The following is a 17,004-nucleotide window of genomic DNA, read 5'->3' as shown; positions in this document are numbered from 1 at the left end:
GTGCGTTTTGAGGTGGACCCGGGGGCCTTGCACTGACTAGACACCACATGGACTCCGAGGCTCCAAACGCGTCAAGCAGTGAAGGTTCAGACCATCTCTTTAGAAACGGCTGCACCCACCCTCACCCCCTTCTGCGGGTTTATTGCAAACTAGGTTGTGCCCATATGATCCAATTGCAATCCCTTTTCTCTTCAAGGAGGTAACTGCAAAACGATCCCAACTTTTGGCTCTCACTGTGGCTGTTAACCTGTTAAAATCCAAGTTCCCCCGGGAAGAGGAACTCGACACTGAAATAGACCACGTATGCCCACTGAGGAGTCCGCATTGAATGTGTGGGAGCCAGTGAGGATGAGTGGATCGATTGGGCCCTTTCTTAGTGCCTGGGAACGGGGCAGCGCAGGGCAATGGGGAGGGCAAAGGTGAACGTCTTCATTGTGCCGGACGCCAGCTCTGTTCGCCCCAAAGCAGATCCCTCCTCACGGGGACAACTTCCTCATCATGACTGGGCTGTTTCCTGTTTCATGAGATGCCTTCCTGCGGCCCCTCACGCCCCTGGCCTCAGCCCACTCACCTCTTTGTTGATGTAGCCATCCTTATTGATGTCATACAAGTTAAAAGTCCACCTTAGCTTCTCATGGACGGTTCCTCTCAGTAGAATCGACAGAGCGGTTACGAAGTCCTGAGAAGTGGAAGAGGCATGAGTGACAGTAACACCAAGCCGTCGGCTGCGGGGAAGCTCTGACTATGGGTCCGACTCTGACTGATTTGACACAATCGTGTCTCCCATGGCCTCTGTCCCAGGAAGGATATGGCCAAGCTCAGTGAAGAGCAGCGCCGCCCTCCCCCCGCTTTATTTCCCGCCCTGCCCCACTTTTGGGGAAGGATCCCCCCTGAGGAGGAATGGAGCTCTGTGCGTGAGGATACCTCCAGACACAGGTAACAGCCTGCCTGGTACTGCCTGGTCCCACGGCTGCAGTTATTGTGTGGGCGGTGGCATAGTCTAGTGGCTAAGCGCGTGGACTCTGGGAACATCCCACTTGAGTTCAAATCCCTCCTTTGCTGTGTGACCTTGGGAAAGGCACGTGACCTCTCTTTGCCTTACTTCCCTCTTCTGCAACTGGTAATACATAATAGCTCCCTCCTCTAGGGTTATCGTGAGGGTTCAGGGAACTGACACACGTGAAGCACGCAGCACAGAGCTGGCGTGTGCTCACTCCGTGTGCACGGGGGCTGCCAGGCTGTTACCATTGTCCCTCGAGGCCCCGAGCTCCGGAGGGAGGGTGGGTGCAGCTTCTCTCTCTATCCAGGAAATGCTTGTTAAACGGATGAAGGTTTTTTGTCTTCACAGAGGGCATCTGGTGATCCAACCCTTTCCCCAGCACCCCGTGATGTAGAGGCAGAGGAGCCGGGGACCCGGGGAGTCCCAGAGACGCACGCACCTCGAACTTCACGGAGCCGGTCTGGGTGGTGTCGAAGGCGTGGAAGAGGTAATGGGCATACGTGCTGGCATCTGCAAGGCAGAGGAGAGGCCGGTGAAGGGAGCAGCGCTGAGAGCGGGCTGAGAGCACTTAGGACAGCAAGAAAGAGAAGAGGGTGACGCTGGGGGATGCAAAGGAGGCACTGTGGAGTGGCAAACCCACGGGTGTGAACCCGGATCCGTCTGCCTCTCCTGGGGCTCAGGTGGGAAGTTCTTGTGAGAGCTGAGGCAGGCCCTTGCCCCTGCACCTAGGCACCCCCAGAGAAAGACCCCCTGCCTGGCTGTGTGGTTCTTTTTTTTTTTAAAAAAAAAATATTTTTATTGATTTCAAAGAGGAAGGGAGAGGGATAGAGAGATAGAAACATCAACGATGAGAGAGAATCATTGATTGGCTGCCTCCTGCACGCCCCCCACTGGGGATCAAGCCCGCAACCTAGGCATGTGCCCTTGGCCAGAATCGAACCTGGGACCCTTCAGTCCGCAGGCCGACGCTCCATCCACTGAGCCAAACCGGCCAGGGCTTGTGCGGTTCTTGGTGGACGAATGACAGTGACTGGATGGAGACGCTCTTCTGCGGGGCGGTGCTCCCTGGCTGTGTGGTCCCGAGCGAGGCCGAGCCTCCCTGGGCCGCAGCGGCCGCATCGGGAGGGGCACCTGCTTTCTGGGCTGGGCCGGGCCTTCCTGAGGTGGCTCTGCGGCCCCTCCTCTCCCGGAGGGGGACCCTCTGCCGGCTCTTCCCTGCTCACGCTTTCACGAGCTCCACATCGTGTAATAAGGGAGCATCCTGTGCGAGCTCCACACCGTGTAATCAGGGGAGCATCCTGCTCTGGGTTCCCCTGGTGCTGAGGAGGCGGGTACCAGGGGCATGAACTCGGAGAAAGGAAGGCTGCTTCTCGAAAAGGGAGCCGGGCCCGGCCGGCGTGGCTAAGTGGTGGAGCATCGACCTATGAACCAGGAGGTCACGGTTCAATTCCTGGTCCGGGCACATGCCCTGGGTTGCAGGCTTGATCCCCAGTGGGGGGGCGTGCAGGAAGCAGCAGATCAATGATATTCTCTCTCATCATTGATGTTTCTATCCCTCTCTCCCTCTCTGAAATCAATAAGAATATATTAAAAAAAGAAAAAAAAGAAAAGGGAGCCAGGCAGGGTCTTTGCCAAGGTCGGACTCACCTCCGTGAGGGAAGAACTGTGCGTAGATCTGCTTGAATGTTTCTTCATTGACCACACCACTCGGGCACTCCTGCCGGAAGGAGACAGTCAGCGGGGGTGTCTGAGGGCTGCCCCCAGAGCAGTGGACTGGGCCCAGCCTTGGGGTCTAGGGTTCCTTATGATCTCTAGATCACAAGGGGCAGGGAGGGGCCGGGGTGGGGGGCAGCCCCACCTTAGGACCGAAGCCGCTCTGCAAAATGATGAGACTTCCTCAGAGCACGGGGCTGGGAGGAGGAAGGGTTTGGACTCGGATGAGAAGGACCTGGCTCAGCCCCTTCTAAGCTTTGTGACTTCGAGTCAGTCTCTGACCCTCAGTGTCCTTAGCTGTGAAATGGGCCTAACAGGATCTTCCCAACAAGGCTATCATGAGGTTAATAGATGAAATAAGTGGTAAATGAATACGCTGGATTTCAGGCTTCCGTATCAGTGTCCGTCAGCTTGGTTAGCAGCTGTCCTAACCCCCCTTGTTTCTGAGGCTCCAACCATACAGAGTGTGAACGGGTTACGCTCAGGCTGGAACCCATCCCCGCCTGGAGTCCTCCTTTCTAGCCAGGCGGCCTTGCCTCACGTCCCCTTCATAGAACCGACCTTCCTCCTTTTATAGCGACTCCCCTGGGAGAGCTCCGGACAGGCCCCCGGGCATCTGGGAGAGCTCAGCCCCAGGGGAGCCCGGCGGGGCCTCCAGGGGCTGAGGGCCTTACATTTTTGAAGCCGCGATAAAGGACTTGCAGCTCCCTCTTGGTGAAGTTGGTCTGGGCCTCCAGCTGCTCCAGGCCCTCAGGCCGGTGGCAAACCATGGTCATCTCCAGCTCGTCTTCAATCTTATCTGGAACCAGAGGAGATGGCATTGGGATGCTGACTGGGGGTCACTGTCAGACCAGTCAGGGCTGTCTCAAGGGTCGTGATCTGGGACACAGGGTCGCGGGCCGGGACCACCCTGCGGAGGACCTTCCTGCCTGGAGCCCTGCCCGGTCCCTGCCTGCCTCGCCGCCAGTCCACCTTCTCTAGGTCAGACTCCAGGTGCGGAGCTCGGGGCTGGAGAGAAACACGTTCCCAGGGAGGCTGAGAGCGGAGGTGCTGAAAACAAGCCCGCACGAAAACATTTCCCTTTCTTTTGAAATAATTTCTTTGCATATTCAATGTGCTGCTCACCGAACATCTGAATATTCTAGACACAGGTAAGGGGGCAGATGGATCCACACCCTCCAAACAGCAAAGGGAAACAAGGCTATCAAAAAGGCATGGATTAGCCCGGCCGGCGTGGCTCAGTGGTTGAGCATTGACTTATGAACCAGGAGGTCACGCTTCAATTCCCGGTCAGGGCACAGGCCCAGGTTATGGGCTGGATCCCCAGTGTGGGGTGTGCAGGAGGCAGCCGATCACTGATTCTCTCTCATCATTGATGTTTCGATCTCTCTCCTTCTCCCTTCCTCTATGAAATCAATTAAAAAAAATATAAAAGCATGGAGTAAACTCTCACCATTTGGGCTAACTAGAGAAAGGCTAGCACGATCTAGCAAAAAGTTCAAATTATAGCATGAATATAAATTTAAAAATAGGAATGTGTTTTACAGTATCGTTTTGTAATATTTACTAGCTAGCCTGACATAATGGGAACAGGACTGAAATGGGAGCTACTTTATATAAACGAAAGCGTCTCATGCATTGAAGGGCTCTCAAAAATCGCTGTTTTAAGTGGCAGTTTAACCACAACGCAGTCTCATTTTGCACGAGTGATGTAAAAGGTGTCCGTCAATTAAATCGAGAACTCCGTCCGCCTCCTATTGAAGGATCACAAAACCCAAACAGGAGGAACTTTCATCGTCTTACCATCCCAGACGGGTGAGTGAGTGTTTTCCTCCAGGCCCTGCCAGAACGCTTTCTGTGAATTGACTCCAATCAAGAATCAATTACCATCTAACCTTTCCTGCCCATTGTTGTCAGCAGACGTTACCAAATCCATATATCGAACGGCTGCAAATCTGGGCTGGCGAGAATAGTCACGAGGTGGGCAGGCTGCAAGGAACGGACACGGACCCTGTCAACCCCGCGGCCACAGGGAGTGAGGAGGGCGGGGTTTCCACCTGAGAGAACCCGTGAGCGGTGCGTTACTCTGCGGGCATGGCTCTAGTCAGCGTCTGCCTCTTTGCACCACTTTTCCTTTTGATGCTTTGATTTCAAGAGGAAAGGGATCCGTCAAAGTGAGTTTGAATCTTGCACCTTCCCCCAAAGGAATGGGCGTTTGGCTGGGTCTTCAAGGGAGAGGCAGAGGAATTGGGTGACAATTCCTTGTCATTATCTTTCTTATGTGCTGGGCAATACATATCAGCTTATCCTGCTTGGGAGCAGGACAGATTAATCAACATAAATAAGATCCTCTGTTTAGACAACATAGCCGCAGTGGCCAATTTCCTTGTAACTCTTACAGAGCCTTTAATTGTTATTATGTCTGTAGCTAACAAGTAGCAATTACAAACAGCACCCCTCTTTCCCCCATAAATCTAATTCAGAATGCTCATATTTTCTTCACCTCATTTTAAAATACAAATCAAATTGTTGCTTTAAATTGCCTGGCATTAGATTCAATTGCAATTTTATATTTAAAAAAGTACAGAGAGCCCTGGCCCGTGTTGCTCAGTGGTTTAGAGCGTCCTCCTGAAAGGTTTGATTCCTGGTCAGGGCTCATGCCCGGGTTGCAGGTTTGATCCCCAGTAGGGGGATGCAGGAGGCAGCCAATCGATGTTTCGATCTCACCTCTCTCTCTCTCTCTCTCCATTCCCCTGTCTCTAAAAATCAATTATAAAATGCACAGATATTTAGCATTGAAAAGAGGTAAAAGTTATGTTAAAATGTAAGGGAGATACAAATGTATTTTTGGAAGAAATGATGTATTTTTGAAGGTGTCTAGTACACCTTTCCCCGTTTATCTTACCTAGAAGCTTAAAAGATATTTTCACAAGATTGTCTTCTTTCTATTTAGCTCCTGACGGAATTCCTCCAGAGTCGGAGAACTCTCTTTACAGGAGTCTGAGAGAGTCTGATTCAGAAACTGCACTTGCTTGCCATCCCTTTGATTAAAAATGCACTAAGTAATTATTGAAATATCAAATATGAAACCCATTAAGGCAGAACTGGACTTTATTAACAAATGATTAGTTGGCTGTCTGGGCAGCGGGACCCATTTCCATATGAAACGGGTTGTGTAACACCTGAATATTCGGGTAGCGGCTGCCTGCCCAGCTTTTGTTTTGTTTTCCTTCCCTGCCACCCTCTCCTGGTCAGGCTGAGTGACAGCTGCCATGGAAGGAAATCCATGTCTCTGGACTCGAGATGCTGGGAAGCAGCTTGCACACGGGCATGCGGGGCTTAAACCCGCGGCTCTCGGTTTTCTTACTGTTAATTAGTAAGAACTGGAGTCTACACAGCAGTCCAGTCTGCATACACATACACAGAAGTCTGTGCATGACATGCGAATGGAAACGACTAATTTGCCTGCACTTGAGGCAACCGTGGAGGGGGAGGCATTCCCGTGTCTCACTCCAGCTCTCTCCTCCCTTTCCTTGGATGCCTCCTTACGGATCCTCTGCAGAAACTTGGGAAGGGGCCTCAGAGGTTTGCGCCCCCCTCCTGTTGGCCCCCGGAGAGTCCCTGGGTGGAGGAAGAGGAAACAGCATTAATAGGTGGGGAGCCTGCTTGATGGCTTCTTTGGAGGTTCGTTAAGAGTCTCCGAGGCCAGACGTTGCTTGTTGTTATTATTTTTGTCATTAAAAATAATGATGAGCCAGTTCCCAAGTCAGATTGAGCTTGGATGGTAGAAAATTAACCCAGAGACTTCATACTATGATAGCTACATAACAACAATGACTTAGAAAACCTTCTGAAAACCTTTAGTTTCTGTAAGTCACTAAACCCTGTGTGTGGTGGGGACCATTACCCTCTCCACGGGAATGTTAGGGAGATGGCTGTCCTAACACATGAAGAGTTCTCTAAGTAGGAGCACCTTCAAAAGCGATGCACCATCTCTCACTGGGGGTGGTGGAAATGAGATCGAATAACCAGCTGCAGAGGATGCAGAAGGAGAGGCTGGAGGAGATGATGCAGAATAAGTGGTCCTTCCATTTTGGGGGTCACAGCTCTTCGGAGTGTGGGATGAAAGCTTCGGACCCTCAGAAAAGAGAATGCACTGCCTCAGTGAGTTCCCGTATCTATCATACACTCGGAGCCCAGGTGAAGGGCTGGCACAGGCGACCTCTTCCCTGCTCTGCCATGAAATGGCTTCTCCTGAACCCCAGGTCTGCTGTCATAGACAGCTGGTGACGGACCTGGACCCAGCGTCCTGCCGGCCAGGCCTCTTGTATAGATCTCGCTTCCACGTGCCCCTGCAACGCTTCTGCTTCCCTTGAGCACAAATTGCAAATGGGCCTGTAGCCAGCCTTACCGTGGGTCTGCCCCCAGCAAGCTCCGGCCTGTGTACACGTCAGACCCTTAGACTAGGAGGAGCAGGTGGACCCACGCCTTTGGTCTTCTCCCTGGTGAGGCGCCTCCTCTGTCAGGCCCATGACCATGGCCATGACCATCTCCTCCCTGGACTGAAAAATAGTTTCTCCATCCTGCGGCCTCCGGGCCGGACATCATACCCACCCATGCAGTTTTGAGGTTACAGACTGGTGTCCCTTGGCATGAACACAGCCAAAAGATAGGTCTTGTTTGGCCTATAACAGTGGTCGGCAAACTCATTAGTCAACAGAGCCAAATATCAACAGTACAACGATTGAAATTTCTTTTGAGAGCCAAATTTTTTAAACTTAAACTTCTTCTAACGCCACTTCTTCAAAATAGACTCGCCCAGGCCATGGTATTTTGTGGAAGAGCCACACTCAAGGGGCCAAAATTTTCCGTCCACGGGCCTATAACATGTGCTTTAATTTTTTTTTTTTGGAATGAATTGCCAAGATTTAAAGATGAGGGATTCATGTACACATTTGGGTTTCTGATTTTCCTTGGGAAATGGGATTATCTGAAGACTCGGTCTCGAGTTGTCACAAGGCAATCGTTTACTGGAGCTGAGCAGTGGCTGGCCCTCCAGGGCTCCCTCCGTCCCTTCTGGCTCACTTACATCAGCTATGCCGCCTTCCTGGTCCCCGGAGGCATTTCAGATTTTGGCTCCTGATCTGTGGTACACACCCTCACACCTGCCTACCTTTCTCCTACCTCACCCCACTCTGTCTACCTAACCTCCTCTCTCCCTCACTATTTGCTTACCACATTCCGCTTTGTTTCACAAAGGGATTGAAGCAATTATATGAAATACATATAATACAATAAGGAGAGGTAAAGTAATAAGGGAAACAGCCTCAGAAAATGTGGATTCGATTAGGAGGTCAAGACCACAGGGACAAAGAGAACACAGAAATCCAGGTCATTTGTTCTACGCAGTTACTACACTGGAGCCACAAATTGGCGCTGAGCTCTTATATATATTTTATTGCCCAGGAGAGGAAAACATATCCGATGCTTCGGGAGCAGAGCTTCCCTCATAACTTGTCTCTAAAAGGACGTTTCCAACGGTGTCCGTGCAGGTGGGGTTTGTGAGCACGGGGCACAGGGAGTTGGTGAGCGAGGAGACTTAGGACCAAATCTGAATACTCGGTTACACAGCTCTTCCTCTGAAAGTAATGTGACCAAGGAGTCAAGTTAGTTTAAACTCTTTTACCTCTCTGATACTGGTAATACCACCAGGCGATGTCTAGGAAAAAGTAAGAAAACATTTTACCAAATCCATTCATCACAAAAGCAAGACACACTCTTATTTTTCAGGGAGAGTCTGCTCTGAGGGAGTCCAGGTCACCGTCCAGCTCGACCTGGGCGAAGAGGTGATGCAGCGGAGCTGGGCTGACCTCTCCCTGACCCTTTCCCCACCGTGAGAACAGGCAAGAGCGATGGGTCAGCTTGCAGTGCCCACGGCTCCCAGCAGGGGGCTCACTGAGCATGCCCGCAGCCATGCAGCCATGCAGCCGGAAGAGAGATGGGATGGCATGGGCAGAGGATGCACGGATGTGGATGGGCCTCGGAAATACCTGCGCGTTTGCTTGAAGAGTGGCTCAGAGATGCCCTCCACCATGGAGGCCCCGTTGCCCCTCTCCGCTACTTGGTGATTTGAAGCCGATTCTTTAACAACCATCAATGAAGTATCTACTATACACGCAGGGTGGGGCAAAAGTAGGTTTACAGTTGCCCCACCCTATATTATCAGTGAATGAAATAACTCTGTCCCCTGCTCTCATGGAGCTTACAATCTACAGATCTCGTCCCTTCTCAGGCTGATAAAGTAACAAAGATGCAGAAAAGGGAAAGGGCCCTTTAAAAACCCAGTGAGCACATTAGGACATGTGAGCAGAGTGGAGGCGGATTTCCCGTAACAAGACGAAACATCAGCCCTAGAAAATCCTCATGGCAGCGTGAAGTGGGAGGGGGGGGGGGCCCAGGTCCCAGAGCGTGGGACACAAGGGCTCTACTTGCTGCTCCCCCACGGGGAGTCTATTTGGGAGTCAGCCTGGTTTTCCTCTGTAGGCAATTACTTGAACTTCCTCTTGTCTTTCCGGTACCCCGAACAAGAGTGTGGAAGGCAGCCCAGTCACCACCCTCAGTGTGTTTTAATCACTCCCACCTACCACCCCCACAGGAGGGGCTTCGTTTCCTGCTGCCTCAACAGTGGTGCTGTAGGTGGGCATCCGGGGGTAAGTGTTTCTGCTCTTGTCTGCCGACCTGAATTTCCTAGGAGAGACTTATTTTGCTGGACTTAGTTGCCCTCTTTTCTCACTCGGAATAAGTAGCACTTGCATTTATTTATTGTTTCCTAATGGACTTTCTTTTGAGAGCAGTTTTAGGTTTACAGAAAATGTTCCCACACACCCAGCCTCACAGTGTCCCCTATTATTAACATCTTGCTTTGGTCAGACATATTTGCTACCACTGACGAAACAAGATTAGTAGATTATTTTTAACTGAAGTCCATAGTTTACATTAGCGTTCACTCTGTGGGTCTTGACAAAAGTATAATGCCCCGTATCCTGCAGAACAGATTCACTGCCCTAAAAACGCGTCAGTAGCATTTTCATTTGGGTTGGCCTTCTCTGGCATGCCAGGGAGAGAGGAAGGACATCCTGTCTGTTCATACGGAGTTCTCACAGACTGGTACGCACATGGACCGGGGATTACCAACTCAGACGTAAGGATGTGGGCACGACCTGCAGCAGTCTGGGAAAATAAAAATTGGGCAGTGCTATTGAGACATTCAGGAACTGAGGGGCCAAGCCTGGAGGGGCCACAGAGCAATGGGCCTGACCGCCCAGGCTGCTTCTTCCCTAGGCATTTGCTAATTCTTAACGGACGGGTCAAGAGAAACTAGGCCAAAGCCAAAAGGTTGCAGAGCCAAACAGGGTTTTCCGCAGGCTCGCCAAGGCAAATGGAAAACCTTCAATACAAGAGAGCAATCTCCCAGTAAAAGCCAAACCCTAACTAGGTGCTACTGGCAAGCATAAGGGCACAGGAAAGGCCAAAGTGAAAGGATGGGAGAGGATACGGGATGCGAACCCAAATCCAAAAAAGCCTGCGTGGCTACTGTAACACCAGGCATCAGAGGCTTTCAGGCAAGACGCTTTGCTAGAGAGGAAGAGAGAGCTTCCGTAAGATGTAACGATTCTAAATTAGTGTGCACGAATAATGCAGCTTCAAAATACACATAAGGGCTGACAAAACTAAAATGAGAAATAGCAAATTCACAACCATAAGTGGAGATTTAAAAGCACCTCTCCAACAACTGATAAAACAAACAAACAAAATCAGGAAGGGACAGGAGATATGAGCAACGCAGTTAACAAACGCGGCCTCATTGACACACATCGGGCTCAATCACAGGATGCCGCGCGTCCTTTTCAAGAGCACATAGAACATTTACCGCAACTGACCCCTCCCCGGTCAGAAAGCCAACCTCGACAAAGTGCAAAGAATTGCTCAGGGTGCTTTCTGTCCGGAGCGGAATTAAACAAGAAATCAAGAGCAAGAAGAGCCCTGGCTGGCGTGGCTCAGCTGGCTGAGCATCCTCCCCTGCACCTAAAGGCTGAGGTGCGATTCCCAGACACCCACATCCCAGGGTGTGTATTTGGATCCCACGTTGGGGTGTGTGCAGGAGGCAACCAATCAATGTTTCCCTCTCACATCTATGCTTCTCTCTCTCCCTCTCCCTTCTCCTCTCTCTAAAATGGATAAAAATATATTTAAAAAAGAAAGAACAACAGGAAAATGAGGAAATCTCAGAATGTTTGGAAATCAAGCAGCGTGGTTCGAATTCCTAAGTTACCCATGTATCCAAAAAGAAAGCTCGTGGAAATTAGAATGTGTTTTGAACTAGATGATCATGAAAATAGGGCCTATCGAAACGGTGGGATGCTACGGAAACTCTACCTGGAAGGGAGTTCAAAAGGTCATGTGATACTTGAGCTACAAATAACTTAGGTGAGCGAGTGCATGCAACTGAGTGCTGTGCTTCCTGGTGACACCATGTTTCTAGTGTCTCCAGTGGTTCCTTTTCAGTGTTGCCTAAGCCATGTTGCTTACATGGAGACGACATCAGTGACGGCAAGCTGGCATCTGAAAAATGTCACCTTTGCTCTCCCCTTAACGATGGTTGATTAGCCCTAACCGGTTTGGCTCAGTGAATAAAGCGTCGGGTCCCAGGTTCGATTCCGGTCAAGGGCATGTACCTTGGTTGCGGGCACATCCCCAGTAGGGGGTGTGCAGGAGGCAGCTGATCGATGTTTCTCTCTCATCGATGTTTCTAACTCTCTATCCCTCTCCCTTCCTCTCTGTAAAAAAATCAATGAAGTATATATTTTTTAAAAAGATGGTTGATTGGTTTGTTCTGGAAGTGTTTAGCACCATCTTTCTGATACCGTAATATAATTGGGGGCGAAGATCCTTGTTGGTGCCTATGTGGAGCAGAGACGGAAAGGAATTCTGGTCCGGAAGGGTAACCTGGAGGTGGAGGCTCCTACGGCCCACACAGCACACATGGCTTCTCAGCTCTGAATGTTATAAACTAACAACCAGTCCCAGGAGTGCTGAGCCGAGCCTTGATAAAGATTTTCTCAGTGTTCCAGACAATTTTTTTTTTTTTTAGTCTTCTTGGTTCAATAAAACTCAACTCATTTTTGCTCCAAGCGTTTGTTCTCTTTATCTTTAAACCCTCCTGCCTCTTCTAAGCAAAACTAAATTTATACATTCCTCATTCATTCACACCTCAGTCTTCAAAATGCTCTAAAAAAAAAAAAAAAAAAAGTCCTACCAAAAAAAAAAAAATCTGTGAGTACTGCTACTTCCATCAGATGGGAGGTTTTCAAGGTCAAATAACTTGAAAATTTTCCATACACAGTGAATTTCAGTCCTTTGACCGTTCTCCCCACGTGAGGGTGTGTGGGAAGGGATGTTGAATGCACCTTGCCACTTCTTGGGAGGGTAGTGACGGAAATGTAATGAAGTTATGAAAAGCCCACAAAGTCACTAACCAGATTGCGACAGCAATCACAATTCAGTTGGCTGTGCCACAGTGTAACAGTCACACATTTTCCACCAAGGCTGAGAACACAGACACTCCTGGCCAAGAAGTGAGGCATGCAAACGCCAGGGCCGGCAGAGAGAAGGAGCCCCACGTGTTGTTGCAGGAGGAGGAGGAGGAGGAGCAAGGCCACTACATGAGGGACCCATGTGTCCCCTCACCTCCAACGCAATGCTTTAGTCCAGCTAAGACCCTGGCCAGACTGCAAAACAGAAAGGTCAGGTTCACGGCAGAAATCTCTAGGCAACGTTTCAGGTGACGGACCTCTTGGTTTGGATGACACTTCTGACGATTTACTGAGGCAGCTCTGGCAGGGACCCCAGCTCCAGCGGGCAATTCGTCAAATGAGGCCCAAATCCTGCCACCACAGCATTCAGGCCGCAGTGGGGAATTCAGTACTAACGTTGGTCTCAGTTGGACACTGCCCTGAAGTTCCAGCACACGCCGCTGGCCAGTTAATGGGCGCGGTCGTCGTGTTGGGGACAGAGGGCATGTGGGTCTGGAAGATTTCGGCAGGAAATAACAGGATTACATGGGTGGGATTTTGTTGCTCCTTTTGAATGGGAAGCAAAAAATGACAATTCATCGCAAATGGGGGTGGGAGGGGTAGTGTCCAGGGACAAGGGCACTTGCAGTGTTAAGATGGAAACATGAAGATGCAGAGAGCGCTCGAAGGGATTTCTCAAAGGAAAAGTAAAATTGCCACGTGACTAGGACTTGTCTCAGGCTGGCTTAGAGTTTTCTCATCCATGGAAACTCACAAGACCAAGGTCAGGCTAAGGTGTGCACGCCTGTCTTTCAGCCCAGCTAGCTTCATGACTTGCCAGGTGGTGGTAACTCTACTGAGGGCTCGGGTTGGTGGGCTGTGAAGGGCCTGAACACTGGCTCTTGGGACTGGGGAGAGTGGGGGTAGGAGAGCCTGATTGACAGCATTTTCTAATCCCCTGATATGAATAGTCTCACCAGGGCCTAGTTCAGGATCAGCATGAAGTCGCTGGATACGGATTTGGGGAGGGGAGTGCATGACCCCCATCCTGACCGGGCTCCCTCACACACTCCTGCTGTCTTAGGAGAGTGGGAACATGTTCCACACTCCCAAATCCTCATGCTCAGGGTCCTTAAACCAACTTCATAGAGGTGGTTCAGCCCCTGACACCCAACCAAATAAACCCTTTCTTTGTTGTTAGTGTGAAAAGAAACTTCTGTACACCATCTATACTAGAATATATAAAAGCTTAAGTGACCGCGGTCCCTCCCCCTCGCCGGCCAGCCCCAATGGCCCCAATCACCACCCACCCATGCACGAATTTGTGCACCTGGCCTCTAGTACATAATAATCACAGGCGGGGAGATACTGGAGATTGGCCAGGTGAGCGTTGGCTGGAATTCAGTACTAACGTACCCTTGGATTGAGTGCCTATGTGGGGGAGTGCAGAGAGCATGGTAATAATTTCACAATTGATCTAATCATCTCACTGTCCCTAGGAGAGATATGGTTATTAGACTAATCATGCCCTCCTTCAATCTAAATGAGGCATGTCAAGTGCTCTAGGCACATAGTAGGTACTCCAAAAAATGTTAGGACACATACTATGACTATGATTTTCAAGGGTCATTCTCCACCGTAGAATCCAATATTCACATCTGTTAGCTAGTTTCTAGGCCAAGATTATGCCTTTTCTGATGGACCTAGGTAATGAAACGTGCTTCTCTTTAATACAGGAAGGTTTTCTCGTTCTGGGATTCACTCTGTCCGAGTCACCCAATTGCCAGTTCAGTTGGACATGAAGTGACTTACGTGAGCATTGCCAATCTCTATCAACTGCAGCGGACACGAGCAAACACAAGACTCTGGATGCAAGAGCACCGAGCACCTCGGTCCGCAGGTGCCGTGGAACAGCGCAGAGCACCGTGGGTGGGGGACACCAGAAACACGGCCTGGAGCATGAGCGCGTGGGCGTAACCACAGAGGGTCACCACGGACGGTCCTTGAGAAAATGCCCTGCCTCTTCTCCCCGAGTTACTGCACGGCTCCAGTCCTCTGCGCTCAATAATCCAGGCAGTCAGCGTGTGGATCGCTTTGGTCCATTTCTTAGCTGGAGAAGGAAGTGGGACATCACCCCCAACTGGTGCCTAACAGCCCAGCGCCAGGCCTGCAGCCAGTTGGTGGGAGAGCGGGTGTCTCAGAGGCAGGGAGGAGGTGGCGAGGTGTCATCTCCAGGACTCGCTCGGCAGCCTCTTAACTGTGCGCTGAACAAATGAAGCCTGGGCAGACACACCTTGAATTATTAATGAAGTTATTCAGCCCTGATTGCTTCCTTCTTTTGGGGAAAGGTTACTCACTCCAATGCCTTTGATGAGACTACACAATACATCACAATTGGGCCTATTTTATGTGCAACTTTATGGTGATAATAGTTCTGTCTCATTTAGAAGCAAATCAGACATTATGAACTTCGTGATTTATTAATGTATTGATTTCTATAAATGTCAGCGCAGCTCACAGCCAGTCAGAGAGCCCGGGAGCAATCAGTGAAGGGCCAATAAAAATGGAAAATGAAACCATCATTAAAAAAAAAAAAAAGGAAATACTGCCTACTTAAAAGGCCTGCCGCCTCTTGGAATTGTTTCAAGGCCCAGATCGTTCCATGAAGGCATCCTCCACCCCCGAGGAAGCAGCCTGCGTGGGCGGTCTGGGGAAGCTCTGTCTGCGGCTGTCTGCTCTGTTTGGTGGGAAAGAAACAAGAGGTGGGAGTCAGACCCGGAGGAAGCCTGGGGCCCGAGCCCAGACACCTCACTCTGGCGCAAGCAGGAGGACAGGGGTGCCCCTCCATCAATTTGCCCCTCTACAAACCACCACCTCCCTGCTGAGGCATCTTCAGGACAAAGGCCCGGACTCCCCAGCGGGCATTGAAGGGTCCCCTCTGGGGCCTCGTTTACCTTTCTCGCACAGTTCCCCTCAATTGCCCAGCGTGGTTTTCTGCTGGTGTCTGGACCCCTGTCTCTGCCAGAGCGTGGGATCAGCTGACCCCAACCCCAGCCGCTCTCTAAGCCTGGCTTAAGAGCCATCTCCTCTGGCAGCTCTCACAGAATGCCATGCAGAAAGCTCTCTTTTGGTCCAAACTCCAGAAGCACTTAGCATCTTCAATAATCACCGGCAGATACCCCATCTACCTTGGGGGGTTGGAGCTTTCATTTACAGGAGTGGAGTGGGGTGGGGGGGTGGGGTGGGGCGGGGTGGGGAGACGGTGCCTTGTTCCTGCTTGGTTGATTTTTATTTTTGGTATGTCGCCCCCCCACGTGATGTCCAGTGTCCGCTTTGCACTTAGTAGGTGCTTAGTAAGTGCTCATTGTTTGCTAAGAGTGTGTAGAGCTACAAGGAGCTAATTAGGAAATACACGAAGAGCCTCGAGACCGCAGCCAAGAGGATATCTGGAAAGTATTTGGCTAATTAGCAGCTAATTCCGTCGTTGGACAGCTTAGTTCGGAAATCCTCGTCTGGCAGCCCTCAGGGAACAGCTGTTGTCTCACTTCTTTTAACTGTGAGTTTTGTCAACACTTATTTCACATAAAAGATGACTTTTAGCTTCTCTTTAGAATCTGAAGCAATAGCTGTGCAGGCCTGCATTATCACGCGGCAGCAGCTGGCTGGAGCTGAGGAGCGGTGGCTCGCTTTAGACAGGCACGTGCTCTCTAGTAAACCGCAGTCCCCACTACTCCCTATTACTCTCCACACGAAGACCCATGGACAGTTGTTGTCCATCATCACTAATCTATATGACCCGCCTGAGTCTGCAATCCCTGTTTAACAGCCCTCTCTCCCACTCCATACCACGTTTTTCCAGGTGACGTTTGTGTGTCCAGTGACTAATCTGACAGTGTGACAGAATTTCATGTTTTGGATCCTGGGCAACATGGAGAAAAAAGGGCGTCCTGTGATTAGAGAGGGCCTCTACCGATTCGGGCTGTGCCAGATGTTTGCTTCTGTGCTGCTAACATCACACGTTAAGAATGGGATAGGCCAGTGGTCGGCAAACAGCGGCTCGCGAGCCACATGCGGCTCTTTGGCCCCTTGAGTGTGGCTCTTCCACAAAATACCACGGCCTGGGCGAGTCTATTTTGAAGAAGTGGCGTTAGAAGAAGTTTAAGTTTAAAAAATTTGGCTCTCAAAAGAAATTTCAATTCGTTGTCCTGTTGATATTTGGCTCTGTTGACTAATGAGTTTGCCGACCACTGGGATAGATTGTTTTGTTAGGAGAGATGGAATCAGAGATCTTATGAGCTATCCCTGAGGTCACAAATCCAGCGAACAGAAGAGCAAAGACTAACCTCGTCCTCTGACTGACAGTCAGATGCTTTCTGACATCAGGGATCACCCTGTGGGTCCCTCAGGGACCCACTCATGTGTCTTTGTGGTTCTCTGTCCCAGCAAGTCGGGGACCAGCTTCCTCTGTCCACGCTTTTCACGTTTTCAGCGCCTGAGAATTTGCAGGCCCAGTCTTAGGTGGCAGAAAGGGAGACGCCCAATAGTTTTAGGGGTCCCTGCCTCCCCTGCCTCAAGCTGCCTGCTGCCCATTTAGCATTCCCAATTTTGTTTCCCTTTTCTGAGCACGAAAGCAACCTTCACCAGGTGACAAAGCTGTAGACGTCACGGAGCACACGAATTACAGAGAGATGCTTTTGTCCTGTCCTCTAACATCACAGA

The 17,004-nt window shown here is 50.5% G+C and overlaps 1 protein-coding gene across 2 annotated transcripts in view; it reads right to left on the bottom strand.

The window, feature by feature from the left end:
* KCNIP1 (potassium voltage-gated channel interacting protein 1) overlaps positions 1 to 17,004 on the bottom strand; it is a 258,657-nt gene that overhangs the window by 7,114 nt on the left and 234,539 nt on the right. Inside the window, exons 2-6 of one of the 2 annotated variants that reach the window (XM_054718136.1) lie at positions 8,400 to 8,432; positions 3,388 to 3,512; positions 2,648 to 2,717; positions 1,440 to 1,510; positions 572 to 679 (exon numbers count right to left, since the gene is read on the bottom strand). In XM_054718136.1, coding sequence (XP_054574111.1) covers positions 572 to 679; positions 1,440 to 1,510; positions 2,648 to 2,717; positions 3,388 to 3,512; positions 8,400 to 8,432 — 407 coding nt within the window. The remainder of the gene's footprint in view (positions 1 to 571; positions 680 to 1,439; positions 1,511 to 2,647; positions 2,718 to 3,387; positions 3,513 to 8,399; positions 8,433 to 17,004) is intronic. The other variant, XM_008147624.3, reaches the window with a different exon arrangement.

This window comes from Eptesicus fuscus, chromosome 6 (assembly GCF_027574615.1).
Source record: "Eptesicus fuscus isolate TK198812 chromosome 6, DD_ASM_mEF_20220401, whole genome shotgun sequence".
Taxonomy (NCBI): domain Eukaryota; kingdom Metazoa; phylum Chordata; class Mammalia; order Chiroptera; family Vespertilionidae; genus Eptesicus; species Eptesicus fuscus.
Note: the sequence above shows the minus strand (reverse complement) of the source record. Positions and strands in the feature narration are given on the sequence as shown.